The 25,841-nt window shown below is 44.9% G+C and overlaps 1 protein-coding gene across 1 annotated transcript in view; it reads right to left on the bottom strand.

Annotated features, from left to right (window-relative positions):
- Positions 1 to 25,841, bottom strand: part of loxl4 (lysyl oxidase-like 4) — a 55,917-nt gene that overhangs the window by 14,493 nt on the left and 15,583 nt on the right. The window contains exons 5-11 of the mRNA XM_046354203.1: positions 18,498 to 18,536; positions 18,006 to 18,219; positions 17,510 to 17,687; positions 9,746 to 9,900; positions 8,988 to 9,155; positions 7,498 to 7,660; positions 6,892 to 7,135 (exon numbers count right to left, since the gene is read on the bottom strand). Coding sequence (XP_046210159.1) covers positions 6,892 to 7,135; positions 7,498 to 7,660; positions 8,988 to 9,155; positions 9,746 to 9,900; positions 17,510 to 17,687; positions 18,006 to 18,219; positions 18,498 to 18,536 — 1,161 coding nt within the window. The remainder of the gene's footprint in view (positions 1 to 6,891; positions 7,136 to 7,497; positions 7,661 to 8,987; positions 9,156 to 9,745; positions 9,901 to 17,509; positions 17,688 to 18,005; positions 18,220 to 18,497; positions 18,537 to 25,841) is intronic.

The raw sequence follows: 25,841 nt of genomic DNA, 5'->3' as shown, positions 1-25,841 counted from the left end.
GATGAGATTCTCTCTCGGGAGGTTCCTTCCAGTGTGGACTCTTTGATTGCTCTCGCCATCCGCATAGAACGACGGGTAGATCTTCATCACCAAGCTCGTGGAAGAGAGCTCGCGTCAACGGTGTTTCCCTGCTCCGCATCGCAACCATCTCCCTCCTCTGGCTCAGAGACTGAGCCCATGCAGCTGGGAGGTATTCGCATCTCGACTAAGGAGAGGGAACGGAGGATCACCAACCGCCTGTGCCTCTATTGCGGATTTGATGGACATTTTGTCAATTCATGTCCAGTAAAGGCCAGAGCTCATCAGTAAGCGGAGGGCTACTGGTGAGCGCTACTACTCAGGTCTCTCCATCTAGATCCTGTACTACTATGTCGGTCCATCTACGCTGGACCGGTTCGGGTTCTACATGCAGTGCCTTGATAGACTCTGGGGCTGAGGGTTGTTTCATGGACGAAGCATGGGCTCGGAAACATGACATTCCTTTCAGACAGTTAGACAAGCCTACGCCCATGTTCGCCTTAGATGGTAGTCATCTTCCCAGTATCAGATTTGAGACACTACCTTTAACCCTCACAGTATCTGGTAACCACAGTGAGACTATTTCTTTTTTGATTTTTCGTTCACCTTTTACACCTGTTGTTTTGGGTCATCCCTGGCTAGTATGTCATAATCCTTCTATTAATTGGTCTAGTAATTCTATCCTATCCTGGAACGTTTCTTGTCATGTGAAGTGTTTAATGTCTGCCATTCCTCCCATTTCTTCTGTCCCCACTTCTCAGGAGGAACCTGGCGATTTGACAGGAGTGCCGGAGGAATATCATGATCTGCGCACGGTCTTCAGTCGGTCCCGAGCCAACTCCCTTCCTCCTCACCGGTCGTATGATTGTAGTATTGATCTCCTTCCGAGGACCACTCCTCCTCGGGTAGACTATACTCTCTGTCGGCTCCCGAACGTAAGGCTCTCGAGGATTATTTATCTGTGTCTCTTGACGCCGGTACCATAGTGCCTTCTTCCTCTCCGGCCGGGGCGGGGTTCTTTTTGTTAAGAAAAAGGACGGTACTCTGCGCCCCTGCGTGGATTATCGAGGGCTGAATGACATAACGGTTAAGAATCGTTATCCGCTTCCCCTTATGTCATCAGCCTTCGAGATTCTGCAGGGAGCCAGGTGCTTTACTAAGTTGGACCTTCGTAACGCTTACCATCTCGTGCGCATCAGAGAGGGGGACGAGTGGAAAACGGCGTTTAACACTCCGTTAGGGCATTTTGAGTACCGGGTTCTGCCGTTTGGTCTCGCCAATGCGCCAGCTGTTTTTCAGGCATTAGTTAATGATGTTCTGAGAGACATGCTGAACATCTTTGTTTTTGTCTACCTTGACGATATCCTGATTTTTTCACCGTCACTCGAGATTCATGTTCAGCACGTTCGACGTGTACTCCAGCGCCTTTTAGAGAATTGTCTCTACGTGAAGGCTGAGAAGTGCTCTTTTCATGTCTCCTCCGTTACTTTTCTCGGTTCCGTTATTTCCGCTGAAGGCATTCAGATGGATTCCGCTAAGGTCCAAGCTGTCAGTGATTGGCCCGTTCCAAGGTCACGTGTCGAGTTGCAGCGCTTTCTAGGTTTCGCTAATTTCTATCGGCGTTTCATTCGTAATTTCGGTCAAGTTGCTGCCCCTCTCACAGCTCTTACTTCTGTCAAGACGTGTTTTAAGTGGTCCGGTTCCGCCCAGGGAGCTTTTGATCATCTAAAAGAACGTTTTACGTCCGCTCCTATCCTCGTTACTCCTGACGTCACTAGACAATTCATTGTCGAGGTTGACGCTTCAGAGGTAGGCATGGGAGCCATTCTATCCCAGCGCTTCCAGTCTGACGATAAGGTTCATCCTTGCGCTTATTTTTCTCATCGCCTGTCGCCATCTGAACGCAACTATGATGTGGGTAACCGCGAACTGCTCGCCATCCGCTTAGCCCTAGGCGAATGGCGACAGTGGTTGGAGGGGGCGACCGTTCCTTTTGTCGTTTGGACAGACCATAAGAACCTTGAGTACATCCGTTCTGCCAAACGACTTAATGCCCGTCAAGCTCGTTGGGTGTTGTTTTTCGCTCGTTTCGAGTTTGTGATTTCTTACCGTCCGGGTAGCAAAAACACCAAGCCTGATGCCTTATCCCGTCTGTTTAGTTCTTCTGTGGCTTCTACTGATCCCGAGGGGATTCTTCCTTATGGGCGTGTTGTCGGGTTGACAGTCTGGGGAATTGAAAGACAGGTTAAGCAAGCACTCACGCACACTGCGTCGCCGCGCGCTTGTCCTAGTAACCTCCTTTTCGTTCCTGTTTCCACTCGTCTGGCTGTTCTTCAGTGGGCTCACTCTGCCAAGTTAGCTGGTCATCCCGGTGTTCGAGGCACTCTTGCGTCTATTCGCCAGCGCTTTTGGTGGCCGACTCAGGAGCGTGATACGCGCCGTTTCATGGCTGCTTGTTCGGACTGCGCGCAGACTAAGTCAGGTAACTCTCCTCCTGCCGGTCGTCTCAGACCGCTCCCCATTCCTTCTCGACCATGGTCTCACATCGCCCTAGACTTCATTACCGGTCTGCCTTTGTCTGCGGGGAAGACTGTGATTCTTACGGTTGTCGATAGGTTCTCTAAGGCGGCACATTTCATTCCCTCGCTAAACTTCCTTCCGCTAAGGAGACGGCACAAATCATCATCGAGAATGTGTTCAGAATTCATGGCCTCCCGTTAGACGCCGTTTCAGACAGAGGTCCGCAATTCACGTCACAGTTTTGGAGGGAGTTCTGTCGTTTGATTGGTGCGTCCGTCAGTCTCTCTTCCGGGTTTCATCCCCAGTCTAACGGTCAAGCAGAGAGGGCCAATCAGACGATTGGTCGCATACTACGCAGCCTTTCTTTCAGAAACCCTGCGTCTTGGGCAGAACAGCTCCCTGGGCAGAATACGCTCACAACTCGCTTCCTTCGTCTGCTACCGGGTTATCTCCGTTTCAGAGTAGTCTGGGTTACCAGCCTCCTCTGTTCTCATCCCAGCTTGCCGAGTCCAGCGTTCCCTCCGCTCAAGCGTTTGTCCAACGTTGTGAGCGCACCTGGAGGAGGGTGAGGTCTGCACTTTGCCGTTACAGGGCACAGACTGTGAGAGCCGCCAATAAACGTAGGATTAAGAGTCCAAGGTATTGTTGCGGCCAGAGAGTGTGGCTTTCCACTCGCAACCTTCCTCTTACGACAGCTTCTCGTAAGTTGACTCTGCGGTTCATTGGTCCGTTCCGTGTCTCCCAGGTCGTCAATCCTGTCGCTGTGCGACTGCTTGTTCCGCGACATCTTCATCGCGTCCATCCTGTCTTCCATGTCTCCTGTGTCAAGCCCTTTCTTCGCACCCCGTTCGTCTTCCCTCCCCTCCCGTCCTTGTCGAGAGCGCACCTATTTACAAGGTACGTAGGATCATGGACATGCGTTCTCGGGACGGGGTCACCAATACTTAGTGGATTGGGAGGGTTACGGTCCTGAGGAGAGGAGTTGGGTTCCGTCTCGGGACGTGCTGGACCGTTCACTTATTGATGATTTCCTCCGTTGCCGCCAGGATTCCTCCTCAAGTGCGCCAGGAGGCGCTCGGCGAGTGGGGGGTACTGTCATGTTTTGTCTTAGATTGTCTTGTCATTTTGCTTTTCCCTCTGTTCATTTTCCCCTGCTGGTCTTTTTTAGGTTCGTTCCCCTTTTTCTCTCTCCCTTCCTCTCTCTCTTCTCTCTATCGTTCCGTTCCTGCTCCCAGCTGTTCCTATTCCCCTAATCAATCATTTAGTCTTCCCACACCTGTTCCCTATCTTTTCCCTGATTAGAGTCCCTATTTCTCCCCTTGTTTTCCGTTTCTGCCCTGTCGGATCCTTGTCTATTGTTCACCGTGCTGTGTCTGTGTATCTGTCGTGTCGTGTTTCCCTCAGATGCTGCGTGGTGAGCAGGTGTCTGAGTCTGCTACGTTCAAGTGCCTTCCCGAGGCAACCTGCAGTTCATGATCGAGTGTCTGTTCTCGTGATTACAGGGAATTATGCTTTATGATTGTAGATTTCCCGACTTCATGATCGAGTCTCCAGTCTGTTCTCGTCATTAAGAGTGGAATTATGCTTTATGATTGTAGATTTACTTTACTGGATTAAAGACTCTGTTTTCGCCAAGTCGCTTTTGGGTCCTCATTCACCTGCATAACAGGCGTGGTAAGTGTCCACAGTTCTTTTAATAAGAAATACTACACATGAACACGACTGAAATACAAAAACAATGAATGTGGAATGAACAAAACCCAAAACAGTCCGGTGTGGCACAAACACTGACACAGGAAACAAACACCCACAAACAAACAATGAAACCCAGGCTACCTAAGTATGATTCTCAATCAGAGACAACTCATGACACCTGCCTCTGATTGAGAACCATACTAGTACGAAACATAGAAATCCCCAAATCATAGAAAAACAAACAGACTGCCCACCCCAACTCACGCCCTGACCATACGAAATATTGACAAAACAAAGGAAATAAAGGTCAGTACGTGACAAGAGCTGGGAATTGCCAGAGACCTCACAATACAATTTTATCACTATACTTACGTTCCGATACGATATGTATTGCGATTCTGACAAATCTATATGTATTGCGATTTGATATTGTGATTTTATTGCGATTCAATGTTCCAAACATATTGCTCACCATATGTCTGCTGAAAAGGGACAAGAGAGAGCCATGAGAAAATAAAAGTGCTGAAAACACATTATGAAGGAGCTATGAAGGAAAAACAGTGGTGTTTTGGTGCAGGTACAGAAAACTAGTGCAAAAATAATACTATGCTTTTGTGAAAACAATACGGTACAATATATCATACGAAATGATATCCCCATATGTAACTGTATCAACCACATCCCCTTCATAGAGGTCAGCCACATCCCCTCAGGGTGGTCAACCACATCCCATTCATAAAGGTCAACCACATCCGTTTCATAAAGGTCAACCACATCCCCTTCATAGAGGTCAGCCACATCCCCTCAGGGTGGTCAACCACATCCCATTCATAAAGGTCAACCACATCCGTTTCATAAAGGTCAACCACATCCCTTTCATAAAGGTCAACCACATCCCTTTCATAAAGGTCAACCACATCCCCTTCATAGAGGTCAACCACATCCCCTTCATAGAGGTCAACCACATCCCCTTCATAGAGTTCAACCACATCTCCTTCATAAAGGTCAACCACATCCCCTTCATAGAGGTCAACCACATCCCTTTCATAAAGGTCAACCACACCCCCTTCATAGAGGTCAACCACATCCCCTTCATAGAGGTCAACCACATCCCCTTCATAAAGGTCAACCACAGCCCCTTCATAAAGGTCAACCACATCCCTTTCATAAAGGTCAACCACATCCCCTTCATAGAGGTCAACCACATCCCCTTCATAGAGGTCAACCACATCCCCTTCATAAAGGTCAACCACATCCCCTTCATAGAGGTCAACCACATCCCCTTCATAGAGGTCAACCACATCCCCTTCATAGAGGTCAACCACACGCCCTTCATAGAGGTCAACCACATCACATCCATAGAGGTCTACCACATCACATCCATAAAGGTCAACCATAACCCAGGCATAAAGGTCAACCACATCCTATCCATAAAGGTCTACCACATCACATCCATAGAGGTCTACCACATCACATACATAGAGGACTACCACATCACATCCATAGAGGTCTACCACATCACATACATAGAGGTCTACTACATCACATACATAGAGGTCTACCACATCCCCTTCATAGAGGTCAAACACATCCCCTTCACAGAGGTCTGTCACATCACATCCATAGAGGTCACCCACATCCCCTTCATAAAGGTCAACCACATCCCGTTCATAGAGTTCAACCACATCCCGTTCATAGAGTTCAACCACATCACATCCATAGAGATCACCCACATCCCCTTCATAAAGTTCAACCACATCCCTTTCATAAAGGTCAACCACATCCCCTTCATAATAATGGTCAACCACATCCCATCCATAGATGTCGACCACATCCCATCCATAGAGGTCTACCACATCCCATCCATAGAGGTCTACCACATCCCATCCATAGAGGTCTACCACATCCCCTTCATAGAGGTCAACCACATCCCATCCATAAAGGTCAACCACATCCCATCCATAGAGGTCAAACACATCCCATCCATAGAGGTCAAACACATCCCATCCATAGAGGTCTACCAAATCCCCCTCATAGAGGTCTACCAAATCCCCTCTATAGAGGTCTACCACATCCCATCCATAGAGATCTACCACATCACATCCATAGAGGTCTACCACATCACATCCATAGAGGTCTACCACATCCTCTTCATAGAGGTCAAACACATCCCCTTCATAGATGTCAACCACATCCCCTTCATAGAGTTCAACCACATCCCCTTCATAGAGGTCTACCACATCACATCCATAGTGATCAACCACATCCCATCCATAGAGATCAACCACATCCCCTTCATAGAGGTCAACCACATCCCATCCATAGAGTACAGTGATATAGTAATATAGCTCATCACAAGTATTGCAATAGAATATTCCAGCTACTACTAAGTATATGGCAAGGCATTGTAAAACTACAACTACCACAATCCCTTCATGAAGTGAAACAGGACAACAAGTACAATACCTAAAACTAACATTTCTAGAACTACAAAGCCCCTGACCCCCCAAAAATGCCTGTGACACTGGTGCCATGTCCAAGGCTCCCTGGTAGCCCTAGGTCTAAAGTCAGCCTGTATCATGTTTATTATGCCAAAGGCTGCAACTACCACAAATCAAATAGACATCATAAAATTACAACTCCCACAACACCTCTTACCTATGACATGCGTGCCATGTCCAAGACTCTCTAGTAGCCCTAGGTCTGAAGTCGGCCCGTCCCATGTTCATAATCCTGGAGGAGAATCGTAGCAGGCGGCGGTGTCCGTAGGGCCAGTTCATTCTGGCAGCGGAGGATGACAGACAGTTCTCCTCGTTGGCACAGGTCAGCAGGTGTAGGGGTCGGTCCTCTAGGTAAACTGTCTCCTGAACCAGTTGGGCATCTAGTACCAGGTCAGGGGCAGCTAGGGGGCAGAGGAGAGGGGTGAGTGGTTTGGGGTAATTTAGGCATGTATGGGGGTCAGGGATAAAAGGTCAATCAGGTATTACAGGAAACAATAGGTCAAGGGCCAATACAGGAAGGGGAGGTTTAAAGCTTAATCAGAGATGATCAAAAACTAAGTTCACATTCAGAAAGCAAACGGGAGAAAACCTTTTCAAGCGGAAGTCTGAAAATAAGTGCTAATATTGGAGTTCAGGTACTTCAGTTTCAAACCGTTTTCACCCATTTCTTGACATTTGAACAGAACCCTTGGCAGGATCTGTTAAGATTACACAGTTGAAGAGAGCTAGCCAGGTGGACAGGTGTGCTTTGATAATGACTCACTCTCTGAACAGGTGACCCCTGCAGCATTAGTCCCACCCCCTCGGGGACAGTGTACATGGTTGTTACGGCGACACTGTTGGATTGACAGCTCAGTTCCAACACAGTGGGTTCCACTCAACACCAACTCTGCTGCGTTACGATCCCCAGCCCAATACCACGTCTCCTAGAGAGAGAGAGAATGTTTAACTTTTGTACTTTTCTTTCCTCCGTCATCCTGTGAATTGAAAGAAATGCTTTTTGAGAGTTTTTTGTTCGACTTCATGGGTATTTCAACTATTGGCAAACAACCCTTTCCTAAATACCCTCTGTACTGTAGATGTACTGTAGATATGTATATTTAAAAATAATGTATTTATGGATAGTTGAGATTTTTCCTGCACCACCCATCCACTCACAGACTAGCTTTTGTATAAACATAATGCAGACTGACACACACACAAGCACACACACAATTAACACACACTTCCCCTTGGGATATGGGTATATACAGTCATTTAGCACTGTACAGTATTTAGCTGCTGAATGGTCAGGTGACGGTCAGCTGTGGAAATGGCGGTAGGTCTGCAAGTCAGTTACGTTATGACAAAATAAAGCGAGTGTTACAAAGGATTATTGTTGGCCCATTCCTCCTTACAGAGCTGGTGTAACAGTGTCAGGTTTGTAGGCCTCCTTGCTTGCACATGCTTTTCAGTTCTGGCCACACATTTTCTATAAGTTTGAGGTCAGGGCTTTGTTGATTCCTTTTGATTTTCCCATGATGTCAAGCAAAGAGGCACTGAGTTTGAAGGTAGGCCTTGAAATACATCCACAGGTACACCTCCAATTGACTCAAATGATGTCAATTAGCCTATCAGAATCTTCTAAATCTATTACATTATTTTCTGGAATTTTCCAAGCTGTTTGAAGGCACAGTCAACTTAGTGTATGTAAACTTCTGACCCACTGGAATTGTGATGAGAGTGAGTTATAAGTTAAATAATCTGTCTGTAAACGAAAAAACGGAATTACTTGTGTCATGCACAAAGTAGATGTCCTAACCAACTTGCCAAAACTATAGTTTGTTAACAAGAAGTTTGTGGAGTGGTTGAAAAATTAGTTTTAATGACTCCAAATTAAGTATATGTAAACTTCCGACTTCAAATGTATATATATATATATATTTTTATCTTTTGGATTCTTCAAAATAGCACCCTTTGCCTTGATGACAGCTTTGCACACTCTTGGCATTCTCTTAACTAGATTCATGAAGAATGGTATTCCAACAGTCTTGAAGAAGTTCCTACATATGTGACTCAGAAAGTATTACTGAGTATTTCTGCTATCCGGTGATTTTTCAGGTTTGAGGACTCAGGGACACCGTGAGTTGATGGGTGAATTGTGGGAGTCAGGGTGTACTTTAGGGGTGAAATGGCACCATATTCCCACAATGGCCTCTGTCCAGAAGTTGTGCATTATACAGGGAATAGGGTTTCATAGGTGTGTTTCCGTACCTGGTGTGCTCGGGATGCGAACCCCAGACCCAGCTGTCTACAGACCACCATGGCTTCGTTGATCCCCCAGTTCTCACTGCAGACTGACCCCCATCTCTTACGACCCCCTACATCCATCAGTACCTCCACATGCCCCTCACCTGGCTCCCTGCCCCCTGCCAATCGTACCTAGGATAGGAGGAGGAAGGAGGAGGAAGGAGAAGAAGAAGGAGGGAGAAAAATACATTTCAATTCAGTATTTTCTCAACCTGTATGTTTCGCAAGTCAGATGTTCATAATTATAAATATCTAATGACTCTATAATAATTGAACTGGGTGGTTCGAGCCCTGAATGCTGATTGGCTGACAGCCGAGGTATATCAGACCATAGACCACGGGTATGACAAGACATGTATTTTTACTGCTCTGATTACACTCGTAACCAGTTTATAATAGCAATATGGCACCTCAGGGGTTTGTGGTAGGCACTGGTATATTGGCTATATACCACACACCCCCAATCAATCAAATGTATTTATAAAGTCCTTTTTACATCAGCCGATGTCTCAAAGTACTGTACAGAAACCCAGCCTAAAACCCCAAGCAGCAAGCAATGCAGATGTAGAAGCACCAACTTAGGAAAAAACCTAGACTGGAACCAGGCTCTGAGGGGTGGCCAGTCCTCTTCTGGCTGTGCCGAGTGGAGATTATAACAGAACATGGTCTTATTGCTTAATTATATAATGTAAAGGTGTGTGTGAATGTGTGTGTGCTCTAACCGTGCTATCCAGGCCAAGCTTGGGGATGTTGCAGCGTACTGAAGCATCCTGGGTGTGTTTAAACGTCCAAAGAGGAACATCTTGGAAGTAACAGTCTAGGATAGACTTCTCTGTCCCCAAACACTGGACACTGTTCATATGGATAGGACCAGTACCTAGAGAGAAAGAGGGAGAGGGAGAAGAGGGAAGATGAGAGCATGAACACACCACAACAACCATACATCTCTCTGTATCTTGTGTGGTACTTAACCTAGACCCGAGGGCATTGCAATGCAATCCCCTTAAACGGCCCTTATCTAATAGACACACCCACTTACACCCACAGTAGTGAAAGCTGAGGTTAAAGAGCAATAAACAGATAACGATCTCAGCCATTTGTTTTTGTGAACCGATTGTGTCTTCCCCACCACAACAGAACCCCAACAGCACCCCATCAACAAAAGGTTCCTATCTGTACTTAAGCAACAAAAGGTTCCTATCTCTATCTCTCGCTGTCTGTCTGTCTGCCAGAGGAGATAACAAGGTTTTACCTCGAGTACTCCAGAGATCCGACACACATCATTACCACCACTTTGTACTTTAGAAAAAACACACAAAAAAACACCCGCCACCCAGCCAGTACTTTTCAGAAAGAAAACGTCACTGCTCTATGGTAACTTAGCCATCCGCTACAACCCCCTGGCGAGCAGAGAACACGTGCAAGCAAGAACAGAGTCAAGGCTGAATCGGAAGATAAAATACAGTAACACTTGAGTTAATAGATTGGTGCTTCTAACTGTAAAACAACCTGTCAATGTGATGAAGGAAAGAAAGTAGAGTACTCAAATTTAGACAGTAGGTAAGTACATTAACATTTATTGATAAGTGTGAAAAGTAACATTGAGATAATGAGGAAGTACATCGAGAAGAGGGCCTGACATTGTTTTTTAAAGTTTTTTATTTATTTTTTAGATAAATTAAAAGAAGGCGTAAGCTGGGAAGATATTGAGTCACCACAAAAATGACACACAGGTGATTCTGACCAAAAAATCAGAGAGCGAGAGAGCTGAGAGAAAGCAGGTGGGTGATTGCATAATTATGGATGGGAAAGTCCAGTCCTCGGTGGCCTGATAGGTGTCACTCTTTACCCAACTTATCATGATCGTCACTTTAGAATGTAATTAGTTTAATCAGGATTTTCAAGGAATGAGCAAAAAGTGTGACACCACTCCAGCACCCTAGGACTGGAGTTGCCCATCCCTGTTCTAAATTATAGATTGTAGGCCTCCATCCATATTGGGTATACATCCACCCACATTAAATAGAGTAAAGAAAACCCACTTCCTGAACCAATCATCTCCATATGTGTGTGTAGAAAACCACATAAAATACCACTGAGTAGTAGGTAGATCAGAACAACCACAGTTTAACTTATCAAGACCAACACAGCTTCTGTGGATCTTCATTTAAAAAAGCACATTTTAGCTGATTTGGGCAGTAGTTCCATGAAAAAAGGCGGGTACAAAATAGATCCTGAGAAACTGGTTACGAAGAATCATGTACACAAGCACACACTAACAATCGGCCACACACACACACACATGGATGTATATCACCTCACAGAGTAAATAACAAGTAAAAATACACCAGTGTTCGTCAGAATAGGAAGCAGAGGCATTGTCCCTGTAATTTAAACCAATGATGATGAGAGTTCAAATGGCAGCTGATGAGTTTAGACATTGGTTTCAGTTTTTGACTTAACTTTACCAATGATTAAAGTAAAGTTGAGTGCTATAAACAGTCAGCAAATGTAAAATTCACTCCCACTAATTTCCCATTCACTACTGTGTACTTTGTGCAGTTCCTGCTGTATCACATTTGTGTGTGCGTACATTCAATTATCTCCTTTCAAGGTCTCATTTTCAGAGGATAAATTTTTTGTGTAATCTTTAGACTAGTCCTCTTTCCCCGTGAGGTACAGTAGATTTGGTCTGTGAACCCTATCATATCTCATATCCAGTCAGAGCTCTGCGTGTGCGTGACCTTACAGCAGCTGATTTGCAGTGCAGAGGGTGCAGTGGAAAAAAACATGGCTTACGTATGGTAGTAGAACCCCCAAGAGGATGAAAGAGGCCTAGCTCTGATAGCGCTAGTGAAAGAGGCCTATATCTGTAGTAGATGGTTATGGATGACTGGCTATCAGGATGGATAGTTCTATAGTTGGTGTCTCACATTACCACATTAACATACTCACAGTAAACACACACATTCAGACACACTGTTAACACCACACGTCTCTCTCACACACACACACACACACACACACACACACACACACACACACACACACACACACACACACACACACACACACACACACACACACACACACACACACACACACACACACACACACACACACACACACACACACACACACACACACACACACACACACAGAGCTACAGTGGGGAGAACAAGTATTTGATACACTGCCGATTTTCCAACTTACAGAGCATGTAGAGGTATGTAATTTGGATCATAGGTACACTTCAACTGTGAGAGACGGAATCTAAAACAAAAATCCAGAAAATCACATTGTATGATTTTTAAGTAATTAATTTGCATTTTATTGCATGACCTCTACATGCTTTGTAAGTAGCAAAACCTACAAAATTGGCAGTGTATAAAAAATACTTGTTCTCCCCACTGTATATTTGTGTCCCCAAACAGCCCCACCCTAAAGCTACTGGGATCAGTACAGGCAACGTGACTGAGAAATGTCACAAACCCTATGGTTGAAATACACATAGGCAGACTTATATGGCACACCCACACAGGCAGACCTATATGGCACACCCACACAGGCAGACCTATATGGCACACCCACACAGGCAGACCTATATGGCACACCCACACAGGCAGACCTATATGGCACACCCACACAGGCAGACCTATATGGCACACCCACACAGGCAGACCTATATGGCACACCCACACAGGCAGACCTATATGGCACACCCACACAGGCAGACCTATATGGCACACCCACCCAGACCTATATGGCACACCCACAGGCAGACCTATATGGCACACCCACACAGGCAGACCTATATGGCACACCCACACAGGCAGAACTATATGGCACACCCACACAGGCAGAACTATATGGCACACCCACACAGGCAGACCTATATGGCACACCCACACAGGCAGACCTATATGGCACACCCACACAGGCAGACCTATATGGCACACCCACACAGGCAGACTTATATGGCACACCCACACAGGCAGACCTATATGGCACACCCACACAGGCAGACCTATATGGCACACCCACACAGGCAGACCTATATGGCACACCCACACAGGCAGACAGGCACACCCACACAGGCAGAACTATATGGCACACCCACACAGGCAGACCTATATGGCACACCCACACAGGCAGAACTATATATGGCACACCCACACAGGCAGACCTATATGGCACACCCACACAGGCAGACCTATACACCCACACAGGCAGACCTATATGGCACACCCACACAGGCAGACCTATATGGCACACCCACACAGGCAGACCTATATGGCACACCCACCAGGCAGACCACAGGCAGACCTATATGGCACACCCACACAGGCAGACCTATATGGCACACCCACACAGGCAGACCTATATGGCACACCCACACAGGCAGACCTATATGGCACACCCAGGCAGACCTATATGGCACACCCACACAGCACACCCACCACACAGGCAGACCTATATGGCACACCCACACAGGCAGACCTATATGGCACACCCACACAGGCAGACCTATATGGCACACACACACAGGCAGACCTATATGGTGTGTACTGCTCAGGCTTGGTGACATGAAAGGTCCTATTTGATGATTGAATGGACTTCAAATAGGATTAAACAGCTGAACATTAAGAAGTCCCACGGAAAGAAAAACACCATTAATGTTCCCTAAACCACGCTTAACTTCAGAGAGAGGGAAATACTAGGGTTCCCTCCTAACCACTAACCAACTATTTGGGCTATTCTCACTAGCTATGTGACCACAATCATCCCGCTTCCAGCTCCCTAAAGTCTTAAAGATTTGTATCTGTCTGCTTGATTGGCATGTACTGTATGTGCTAACATTAATTATAGCATAGTTTATTTATCTAAAAATGTTTATTGTAAATACTATATTTAAACTAATGTTTAGTGACTGTACATTTTACGTGCATTTAATGCATTTATTGATACTATTGCACGACAACAAACTACAGTACATAAAAACACCAGTTATTCAATGTACATTTCCTATTGTCTGGGTCTGTCTCTGTCGGTCTGTCTCTGTCGGTCTGTCTCTGTCGGTCTGTCTCTGTCGGTCTGTCTCTGTCGGTCTGTCTCTGTCAGTCTGTCTCTGTCAGTCTGTCTCTGTCAGTCTGTCTCTGTCAGTCTGTCTCTGTCAGTCTGTCTCTGTCAGTCTGTCTCTGTCAGTCTGTGTCTGTCTGTCTGTCTGTCTGTCTGTCTGTCTGTCTGTCTGTCTGTCTGTCTGTCTGTCTGTCTGTCTGTCTGTCTGTCTGTCTGTCTGTCTGTCTGTCTGTCTGTCTGTCTGTCTGTCTGTCTGTCTGTCTGTCTGTCTGTCTGTCTGTCTGTCTGTCTGTCTGTCTGTCTGTCTGTCTGTCTGTCTGTCTGTCTCTGTTAGACTCTGTCCTGTCATCTGGACTCTTAATGTAGGTTTTTTCCAACACCATACATGTATACGTTTATGTGGCCTGCAGAACTCAGTGAAAATTATATAGGACAGTTAAAAGTCTAAAAAGCAACATGTTATAGAGAGTGTTGGCAGATGTCTCCTAGTCCGGCTATGGCTGTAGTTAAGCAGCTGTTACGAAAGTGTGTCATGTGTGTGTGTGTGTGTGTGTGTGTGTGTACATCTGAAAACTCTCACACCCATTGCCCTGTCAATCAGGATATAGTTAGGGACTTGCATTTAAAGCAGGGCGAGAGGAATAAACTATTAAATTTAACCTGTCATTTGATATGACAGCCTAGGAGGCTAGAGCTGCACGTAACATAGTAATGCTACAGGCAGGTCTTGGACTTAACACAGACATTGTAAGCATTCACACCCACACACTGGGTGTTACTGAAGCAGCAGCCCAGTGGTTGTATCAGGAGGAAATATGAACTTATTTTGGGAGAAAATTAAAAGCTTTTCACTTCGCCTTGACTCTTACAACACAGGCACAGACTGCTGGGTGCTACAGTATGTAGCAGCCATAAGATCTGGGACAGGGGTACTTTGATGTGGCAGTGGTGGGGATTAGGTTAGGATGGGTGTGGTTATAATAGGCTACAGTATAGGTGCAGAAGGCTGATTGATACCAGAGATTGTTGAATAGTGAGAGATGAGGATGCTAAGTTCCAATCTTCCCCACTCCTAAGGCTCTCTAGAACCAGGAATGAAGAACAGTGGCTATGCGTCATTCAGGGCAGGTGGGGCACCTGTATAGCTAAAGAAAATAGGCAGCTCCAAAATGGTGGTGTTTCAGCCTACCTCAATGCTTTCTATGATGGTGGGGCAGCCAGTGGAAAATACGGAGCGTAGGGTTGGTAATGTCCTCTATTTGTGCCGTGATTGGCTCAGTGTTCTCACACTCATCGGGAAACTACGTCACAGAGCTAAATAAAATTCAAGCTCGTTGGGTGCTGCCATAGACTTTAGAAGTGCACATCCAAGAAGGCTCAAGGTCATTGGCCACAGATAAAATGACATCAAATCACATTATATCTAAAGTAGCTTTGATTGGACTGATCATGTCAACATCTTACTTTCAAAATCTTAGCTAGCAGTCATCATCATGCGTCAAGTTGGCAATCTACTGGCAAATCCTTTTCCATCCTTGTCATGTGAAGAGAAATTATAGATAAAACATATCGGTGCTCATCAACCATTGGACATAAACATTACACAACAAGTTGGAAATCACAAATTCAACAATGAGTGCTAAGGTGCCACTGCAGCCAGGTGTGACCGGGAGACCCATGAGACGTCGCACAATTGGCCCAACATCGTCCAGGTTAGGGGAGGGTTTGGCCGTCCGGGATTTTCTTGTCTCATCATGCTCTAGCGGACTTCGGACTTCGGTCATCAGTGTTTCCTCCAACACATTGGTGCGACTATCTTCCGTGTTAAGCAAGCAGTGTGTCAAGAAGCAGTGTGGATGGGCTCTCGGCCTTGACTGAGTCCGTAGAGGAGTTGCAGCGATGAGACAAGATCCTAACTACCAATTGGATATCACGAAAAAGGGGGTAACGCCATGGGCCACAAAAGTTAGAATAAATTGTCCATGCTGTCCATCCAGAATGACTTCTGCTGCATTTAAAACAACTGGAAACTCGGAACTAGAAAATCTCAGACTTGTGAGTTCAAGACAACTGGTAACTTAGATAAAACTAGCTCCGACAGGGAAAATACGGAAAATGATTTTCAACAGTTTCTAATTGGGAAATCCAAGTCAGGATTTTGGGACTCCTTCTAGAGCTCACAAGAAGGACTGTTGCAATCCCTTCCTGTTCCAGTGAGCACAGCACAACAAGGTGAGTTCAAAATGTCTTGTATGCTGCTGCATAAATTCTTGCCCGGTTGGTCAGTTTGGTCGGACGGTCAGCTCTGGGCAGAGTCTGGGTAGTTCCATATTTTTTCAATTTCCAAATGATGGAGACCACTGTGCTCTTGGAAACGTTCAACACTCTATAAATTGTTTTATACACTTCCCCAGATAATATGACTCATCACAATTCTATCTCAGAGATCTACAGACAGTTCCTTGGACTTCATGATATAGTTTCTGCTCTGATATGCACTGTCAACTGTGGGACTTATATAGACAGGTGGGGTTCTTTCTAAATCATGTCCAAACAATTGAATTGGTTACAGGTGGACTCCACCAAGTTGTAGTGACATCTGAAGGATGATCAAGGTAAATTCGATGCACCCGAGCTCAATTTTGAATGTCATAGGAAAGGGATGTGAATACTTATTAGATATTTATGTATTTCATTTTCAATAAATTTGCTACATTTTCTAAAAAAACATTTTTTCACTTTGTCATCTAGGACAGGGAAAGACCCATGGCTAGGTGGTAAGAATAGCTGGTGGCTGTCGCATTTTAGGAAAAAAATATATATATTTAAAAAATGCACAGCTGTGTGTGCATGTTTGCGTGTGCACGTCTTGGTGGAGCTGAGATTGCTGATTCCATTCCTTTGAGGAGCTTTCGGCTGTGAACTGAGCCATATACACTGAGCCCTCCAGCTGCCCAAGCAGACACACACACACACACACATACGCACACACACATACAGCTGCAGTGACCATGGTGGAGAAGAGGGGAAATCCTCTAACAGTGTGTGAACCACAGATCAGCACCCTCAGGCTCACAAACAAATACAATCTCAGACCGTTCAGTGGCAGACGAGCGTAGAGTCCTAAGATAAGTCCTAAGCATGGCTGGAAAAGTTCATCTGACTCACATGGAATCTCACACAGCCTCAGGTACACAGAGTACAGAGACATATACATGGGTGTCTGTGCCTAAGACCCTGAACCCTGTAGGGCAGGATGAAATGGAAGAAACTGGTAAAAACACAACTTCCATGTTCACGTGGCACAATCGAAGTGAACTTTCTCCCTTGCCAGTGAGAATAAGACAGAGAGAGACAGAGAGACAAAAAGACAGAGAATAACAGACAGAGAGGGAGTCCTACCCTACCTTGTCCCATGTAAGCTCCAGTGAGGGCCTCTTTGGCGGTTCCGAAGCCGAGCTCCCTGCACACCACGCTAGCTGAGACGCGGTTCCAGACGTGGTCTACAATGGTCCCCCACTTCCCCTCCTTCAGCACCTCCACCCGGCCCTCACCCAGCCTGGGGCCAGCCTTCAGACGCACCGGCTAGAGGGGGAGAGGAGAGAAAGAGCGAGAGAGAGTCAGAATGAGCGAGAGAGACAGCGAGAGACCGAAAGACAGAGAAAGAGAGTGAGAGACAGAGAGACAGAGAGACAAAAGACAGAGAGAGACAGAGAGTGTCAGCATCATGTATGACTAGACTGTCTTATTGACTAAGAATGTTTTGTATCTTGTGTTTGCGCAGTACACAGGAAAAGTGTCTAGGTCTTGGCTCTTGGCACAGTGATGCATGATGTGTGTGTGTCTGTGTTTTTATGTGTGTGTGTGTCTATGTTTTTATGTGTGCGTGTACCTGTCTCTTACCAGAATTGGGTGGGGTGCCTGGGGTCTTCCAGATGACATACGTGCAAACTGAGGTCCCGGTACACACCTAGCCACCGCATGTCTCCCACTCTTACAGGGGGTGGGGCTATGTGGAATGGACAGCTGAGCGTGACACTCTGATAGGCTGGTCTCTGACCCCAGGCAGTGAACCTTCTCTACCCAGAAACCCTTTTTACGAGCCATGAGGCTCAGCCTAGGAAGTGGGAGAGAAGAGGTCATAAATGTCATATAACGCTTTATAACACATAACGTGTGCATAGCTAACGTCTGTCATGTCAGTTCCATGAAGGAGAGGAACAAGACAAGAACTATCCAGTAACACTTCATTTAAACACTCTACATAATGCATTATAAGCACATTTAAAACTCACAAGGCATTATAATTGAACATTATAATACAAAATGATCAACATCTGGAGAAACAAATCATTTGTAGTTAGTTGAGATGTTCAAACATTGACTAGGTCTTACCTTGTGGATGGATCAGCAACCTTGGTGTCCCAGATTTTCCTGTGAAGAAACAGGAACATTAAGAAAGGATGTTAGTATCTCTTTTGTTTACTCGTTGAGGTTTCATGAAACACATGTTATTCCTGTGAGGTGAGATGACTAAATCTTGCCTAGAGAATCAGCGTTTGTAGAAGACAACTGTGTCATGTGTTTGGCAGTGGTATAAAGTACTTAGGTAAAAATACTTTAAAGTACTACTTAATTTTGTTTTTTGAGGTATCTGTACTTTACTTTACTATTCATATTTTTGACAACTTTTACTTTCACTGCACTACATTCCTAAAGAAAATAATGTACTTTAACTCCTTACATTTTCCATGACACCCAAAAGCACTAGTTCCATTTTGAATGCTTAGCAGGACAGGAAAATTGTCTAATTCACCCACTTATCAAGAGAACATCCCCGGTCATCCCTACTGCCTCTGATCTGGCAGACTCACTAAACACAAATGCTCCGTTTGTAAAGGATGTCCGAGTGTTGAAGTGCCCCTGGCTATCCGTACATTTATTTAAATCAAGAAAACCGTGCCGTCGTGTTTGCTTAATTAAAGGAATTTGAAATTAGTTATAATTTTACTTTTACTTTTGATACTTAAGTATATTTTAGTGATTACATTTACTTTTGGTACTACCTTTAAACTTTTTCTGAAGTAGTATTTTACTGGGCGACATTCACTTTTACTTGAGTCATTTTCTTTTAAAGTATCTTTACTTTTACTCAAGTATGACTATTGGGTACTTTTTCCACCACTGGTGCTTGGTTAATGCCACACAAAATTATACCCCCACACACACACAGTTTATTAGCCATATTGGTTGGCATGTGTTGTTGATGAACACAGATGGGTGAAGCATTCCCTACACCTCACAAACTGGCCTCACATTTGGTTAATATGGTCCATGCCACACAGAATTACAGCCAAACACATTGTCAAAAACAAAATCCACCTTGGTGGGCATGTGCTGTTTGTGTACATGGACACAGACAGTACCAGTTATGTCTAGAAGCATCTGTACCTGACATACTCGCCGTACGGATGTCAACAAGTATAAATACACTTACATAGACAAATATGTCCGCCTACAGAAAGGCCCATCTGTGTTGTGCTACAGTAAATCTTTGTGTGTGCGTGCATGTGTGTGCATAGGTGGTATTTTGGTGACCATGAGTGGCATAGTTAGAATAAGAACAAACTCATTTTTCCCTGTTCTCTCTGACCACCACGTCCTGGCTCTCGCTGCTTTACTTTGGGGTGTAGATATTTGCATCAGGAATGTCTAGTCTAGGTCTGTGTGTATGTTTAGAATGAGTGGTCAGAATGTAGGCCTATGTACCACATATGTTAAGTACCGTCAGCTAAGCCAGGCTTCAAGGGAAAAACAATGATCTCTGTTGACAACGTGGGGGTATAGGTCTGCTCAAACAACTGGGTTGTATTCATTAGGCAACAACTCTAAGGAAACAGACTGAAACAGGGATGGACTACCTGTTTTCCTTTCCATTTAGAAAGTTGCTAGACTGTTAGAAAAAAAGGTGCTATCTAGAACGTAAAATGGTTCTTTGGCTGGCCCCATAGGAGAACCCTTTAAAGAACCCTTTTAGGTTCCATGTAAACAATCTTTCTACATAGGGTTCTACATGGAACCCAACATGGTTCTACCTGGAACCAAAAAGGTTCTATCTGGAACCAAAAAGGTTTGCCTATGGGGACAGCCAAAGAACCCTTTTGGAACCCTTTTTTCTAACAGTATCCGTTTGGCCATAATGAATATGACCCTGGTGTGGTGTTGCTGGGGTGTTGGTAACATGACAAAATAAGAACTCTTAAATCACTCTTAATAAGAACTCTTAAATCACTCTTACTTGGCATCTTACAAGAACATTGCTGGTACAACAACATTTGTAAATAACTGGATCACTAGGAATGGATTCAAGAATAAACACTGGGCATTTTGAAACAACTCTTTAACCTAACCAACCATGCATAGGCTATTTACAAATGTGACTTTGAACAGCTATGAGCGACATTGCTGGGAAAATGTTGAAGCAAAACCCACAAACGCACACAAACAAACACTCAGTGTTGGCACACTTTAACCGTAAGAACTTGTCAGGCCGTCCGAGAAACAAAATAAATGAAAGACCCGAATGAACTTTGATTCATAAAACATTTAGGCCAGAGTCCAATCCTGACACTCCATCAAAGGCATAGCCAAGACGTGCCCAAAAGGAATCCCCTGTTGATTCTCTCTCTCTCAACACACACACGGTCGATTAGCATCAAAGCAGCCGTCCCGCAGTTCCCGCAACAGGAGTGCCAAACAGGAGTTGAGGTAGACCACACACACACCTCAGTCAGTTGCACTTAGGGAAACAAATACATCTACAGATAACACAGGATATTTGGATTTCCATCATGAAACTAACACACATTTCTGCCTTTCTAGTCACATACTACAAACAAGGATGTTGGAATCAAGAGATTCAAATTGTTATTAAGTAAGTGGTTCCTCAGCCATTTTTTTTGGTTTACTTTATTCAACTTTTTGGTCCAAGTATTGATTGAACTAAAAAAAGCTTAGTTTTCCAAACTTAGCTCCAACTTGAGAAGAGTGCTTTTAACATACAATGTTTTCAACTTACATATTTGACACACATGGTTATATTATGCATGCTTATTTATACAGTAATTAATATTCAATATGTAGTCACCTGGGATTTTAACTCACAACCTCTTGGTCCATGGCATTCCAATCTTCCTGCAATGCCAACATGTCTGTGTAAATGACTGATTTTACCTGTGTTACACTTTGCACTTCAAAGCAAATAACTATGTTATTTATCATAGTGATTAAGGAGTAACATTAAAACAGAGTAATATACCCCATCAACATCAGTCAACTATGCAGAAAAGCCAAAAATTGCTGAAATAAGTAACTCAAATAATGATGGGAGAGTAGTCAGATTAACAGATAATTGACACAGACATGGAGATGTTTCAGGAAGATCTGAATGCCATGAACATAGAGGTTGTATGTTCAAATCCCAGGTGAGGACATGTTGAAAAATAATTACTGTACAAATGAGCATTCACAATGTAATCATGTGCGTGAAATATGTAAGTTGAACACTTTGTTTTTTTAAGTGCTGTGTGTAACTAGTCTCACAGCCTTTTTTAAAGGTAAAATGCCCAAATAACAATTTCTAGTTGAATGAACATATGAGAGAAGTTGACAGAAATCCACCGGCCAGTTTCTTGGACCACTATACCCATTTTGCCAATTGGACTTGGACCCTCTCTGCTACTTGGAACCCCATTAATCCCACTACTGGTCTATCGACGTCTCCGCAGGAGGAGGCAAAAACAGACTTTCCCCCATCGCAACGTCCCTCTATGGCCCTTATGCTAGCTGGCTAGCCCCGGCCTGCTAACTGCTAGCTTGCTAGCACCGGCCTGCTAACTGTCTGAATCGCCGTGTCCCCAGCCAGCCCAACCACTCACTGGACCCATACGATCACTGTGTTATTTCACTGTAGAGCCTATAGCCCTGCTCAATATGCCTTAACCAACCACGTTGTTCCACCTTCCACATATCCGATGACATCACCTGGTTTAAACGTCTCTAGAGACTATATCTCTCTCTTCATTACTCAATGCCTAGATTTACCTCCAATGTACTCTCTTCCTACCATACCTTTGTCTATACATTATGCCTTGAATCTATGCTATCGTGCCCAGAAACCTGCTCCCTTTACTCTCTGTTCCGAACGTGCTAGACGGCCAGTTCTTTTAGCCTTTAGCCATACCCTTATCCTACTTCTCTTCTGTTCCTCTGGTGATGTAGAGGTTAATCCAAGACCTGCAGTGCCTAGCTCCACTCCTATTCCCCAGGTTCTCTCATTTGTTTACTTCTGTAACCGTAAAAGCATTGGGTTAATGCATGTTAACATTAGAAGCCTGCTCCCTAAGTGAGCTTTTTCATCTGCCAACCCGGATGTCTTAGCCATGTCTGAATCTTGGCTTAGGAAAACCACCAAAACCACCGAAATTTCCATCCCTAACTATAACATTTCCGCCAAGATAGAACTGTCAAAGGGGTCGGTTTTGCAATCTACTGCAGAGATAGCCTGCAGAGTTCTATCTTACTATCCAGGTCTGTACCAAAACAATTCAAGCTCAACTTCTAAAAATTCCCCTTTCCAGAAACAAGTCTCTCACCATTGCCGCTTGCTATAGACCACCCTCTGCCCCCAGCTGTGCCCTGGAAACCATATGTGAATTGATTGCTCCCCATCTATCTTCTGAGCTCGTGAGGCTAGGTGACCTAAACTGGGACATGCTTAACACCATCCTACAATCTAATATTGATGCCCTCAATCTCACACAAATGATCAATGAACCTACCAGGTACAACCCCAAATCTGTAAACACGGGCACCCTCATAGATATCATCCTAACTAACTCGCCCTCCAAATACACCTCTGATGTTTTCAACCAAGATCTCAGCGATCACTGCCTCATTGCCTGCATCCATAATGGGTCTGCGGTCATCACTGTCAAAGGCTCCCTTAAACACTTCTCTGAACAGACCTTTCTAATTCACCTGGCCGGGGTATCCAGGAATGACATTGACCTCATCCCGTCAGTAGAGAATGCCTGGCTATTCTTTAAAAGTGCCTTCCTCACCATCTTAAATAAGCATGCTCCATTCAAACAATGTAGAACTAGGAATATATATAGCCCTTGGTTCAATCCAGACCTGTCTGCCCTTGACCAGCACAAACACAATATGTGGCGTTCTGCATTAGCATCGAATATGAAACTTGTTAGGGAAGTTACGAACAAATATACACAGGCATTTAGGAAAGCTAGGGCTAGCTTTTTCAAACAGAAATTTGCATCCTATAGTACAAACTCAAGAAACTTCTGGGACACTAAAGTCGAAGGAGAATAAGAGCACCTCCTCCCAGCTGCCCACTGCACTGAGGCTAGGAAACACTGTCACTACCAATAATCCACAATAATTGAGATTTTCAATAAACATTTTTCTACGGCTGGCCATGCTTTCCACCTGGCTACACCTACCCCGGTCAACAGCGCTGCGCTCCCTACAGCAACTCGCCCAAATCCAGATAGCTTATGTTCTGAAAGAGCTGCAAAATCTGGACCCCTACAAATCAGCCAGGCTAGACAATCTGGACCCTCTCTTAATAAAATTATCTGCCGAAATTATTGCAAATTTCAATACCATACAACTCTCCTTCCATGGCCTCCAACTGCTCTTAAAAGCAAGTAAAACTAAATGCATGCTCTTCAACCGATCGCTGCCTGCACCCGCATGCCAGACTAGCATCACCACACTGGATGGTTCCGACCTTGAATATGTGGACACCTATAAGTACCTAGGTGTCTGGCTAGACTGCAAACTCTCCTTCTAGACCCATATCAAACATCTCCAATCGAAAATCAAATCAAGAGTCGGCTTTCTATTCCGCAACAAAGCCTCCTTCACTCACGCTGCCAAGCTTACCCTAGTAAAACTGACTATCCTACCGATCCTCGACTTCGGCGATGTCATCTACAAAATTGCTTCCAACACTCTACTCAGCAAATTGGATGCAGTTTATCACAATGCCATCCGTTTTGTCACTAAAGCACCTTATACTACCCACCACTGCGACTTGTATGCTCTAGTCGGCTGGCCCTCGCTACATATTCGTCGCCAGACCCACTGGCTCCAGGTCATCTACAAGGCCATGCTAGGTACAGCCTTATCTCAGTTCACTGGTCACGATGGCAACACCCATCCGTAGCACGCGCTCTAGCAGGTGTATCTCACTGATCATCCCTAAAGCCAACACCTCATTCAGCCGCCTTTCGTTCCAGTACTCTGCTGCCTGTGACTGGAACGAATTGCAAAAATCGCTGAAGTTGGAGACTTTTATCTCCCTCACCAACTTCAAACATCAGCTATCTGAGCAGCTAACCGATCGCTGCAGCTGTACATAATCTATTGGTAAATAGCCCACCCAAGTTACTCCAGAGGCTAACAAGGGGGTAAATCCAAACACGGTGCTATTGAATAAACTGTGCCGGTTCTTGGCAGATCAGATGGACAAAGTTGAGGCAGCCCGTTCATTGAATGTGGTCACAATGCTGCTGATGTACGATACTGATTTGTTGCAGGAGCTGAATAAGACCATGGAGGCAGGGAAGCCGGTTTCAGAGCTTCTCAACGAAATCCCAGGCTACGGTTGATTTTGTGCTGCATCTGACCTGCTGTACTATCCTGTCTGTGGGGAAAAGTATGAAGGCAACAGTGGTGGCTCAGTGGGGCCCTACTCCCCAAGTATTTACTGTGACAATAGGGCTCACAAGTGGCTCAGGTCAATGGGGGCAAGTTACTGGATGCTGAAGTCCCCAAACCTAGTCTGGGCTGGGTATCAGAATGGTGGTACCACAACATTTTGTTCAGGGGTATCGAGAGTGTGGTATCGTACAGGTGTGAGCATAATAAACACAGTTTATTATTCTAACTTTTCTAATTTTATTCATGCTACTTCTTCTGTCTTTGTAGGTATTTATGGCGAGCTCTCTCTACAGTACACAAAACGATTGCACAAATCCTTCTTTCTCTGTAATGATTGCGCAGATGTTAGCCAGCTAACTAGTGTGTATATTATGAACACTTGTATAACACACAGTATGAACAGGTCGAATCAGGTTGAGAAAACAGATTTACTGTTCCTAGACTACACCTCTGACTCAGTAATGGTGTGTGTTTAAATGTGTTTAACCTCTCAAGAGCCCCAGTCTGCCTGAATAATCAGTGTGTTCGAGGCCTCCACCCCTCATTTACTAACCCACAGGGAGAGGGAGAGCAAGGGTGAGAGCAAGAGAGAAAGAGGCTAACGATAGGGGGACCTACCCCTGCTGCTAAATGACAACAGTCACCCTGCTGTTTCTGTTTTCCAACACCGTCACACTCCCTTACTTTCCTGACTGCCTTACTGCTTTGCCACTTTCTCTAGCTCTCTCTTCCCTCCCCCCTCTCTCTCTCTTTCACTTCATCCCTCTCTCTTTATCTCTCTCTCTCCTCTTACTCCTAGGAAGCTACAGTATCTCCCTCCCTTACCATACAGTGCCAAAAGAAGGAGTACTGTTTGAACCCTGAATATTAATAACAACAACTTTAACCACCAAAGGCTTTGTCAGGGTAGTGGTTGTTGGGAACCACCGATCTAAGCACAGTTTTCAGTTTCGAAGGTGAAGTTACAGAGTTGCATAGTCTTTGTCCTCCTAT

This window comes from Oncorhynchus gorbuscha, linkage group LG06, assembly GCF_021184085.1.
Source record: "Oncorhynchus gorbuscha isolate QuinsamMale2020 ecotype Even-year linkage group LG06, OgorEven_v1.0, whole genome shotgun sequence".
In the NCBI taxonomy this organism is placed as follows: Eukaryota; Metazoa; Chordata; class Actinopteri; order Salmoniformes; family Salmonidae; genus Oncorhynchus; species Oncorhynchus gorbuscha.
The sequence above is the reverse complement of the archived record's forward strand: the minus strand, read 5'-3'. Positions and strand labels throughout refer to the sequence as shown.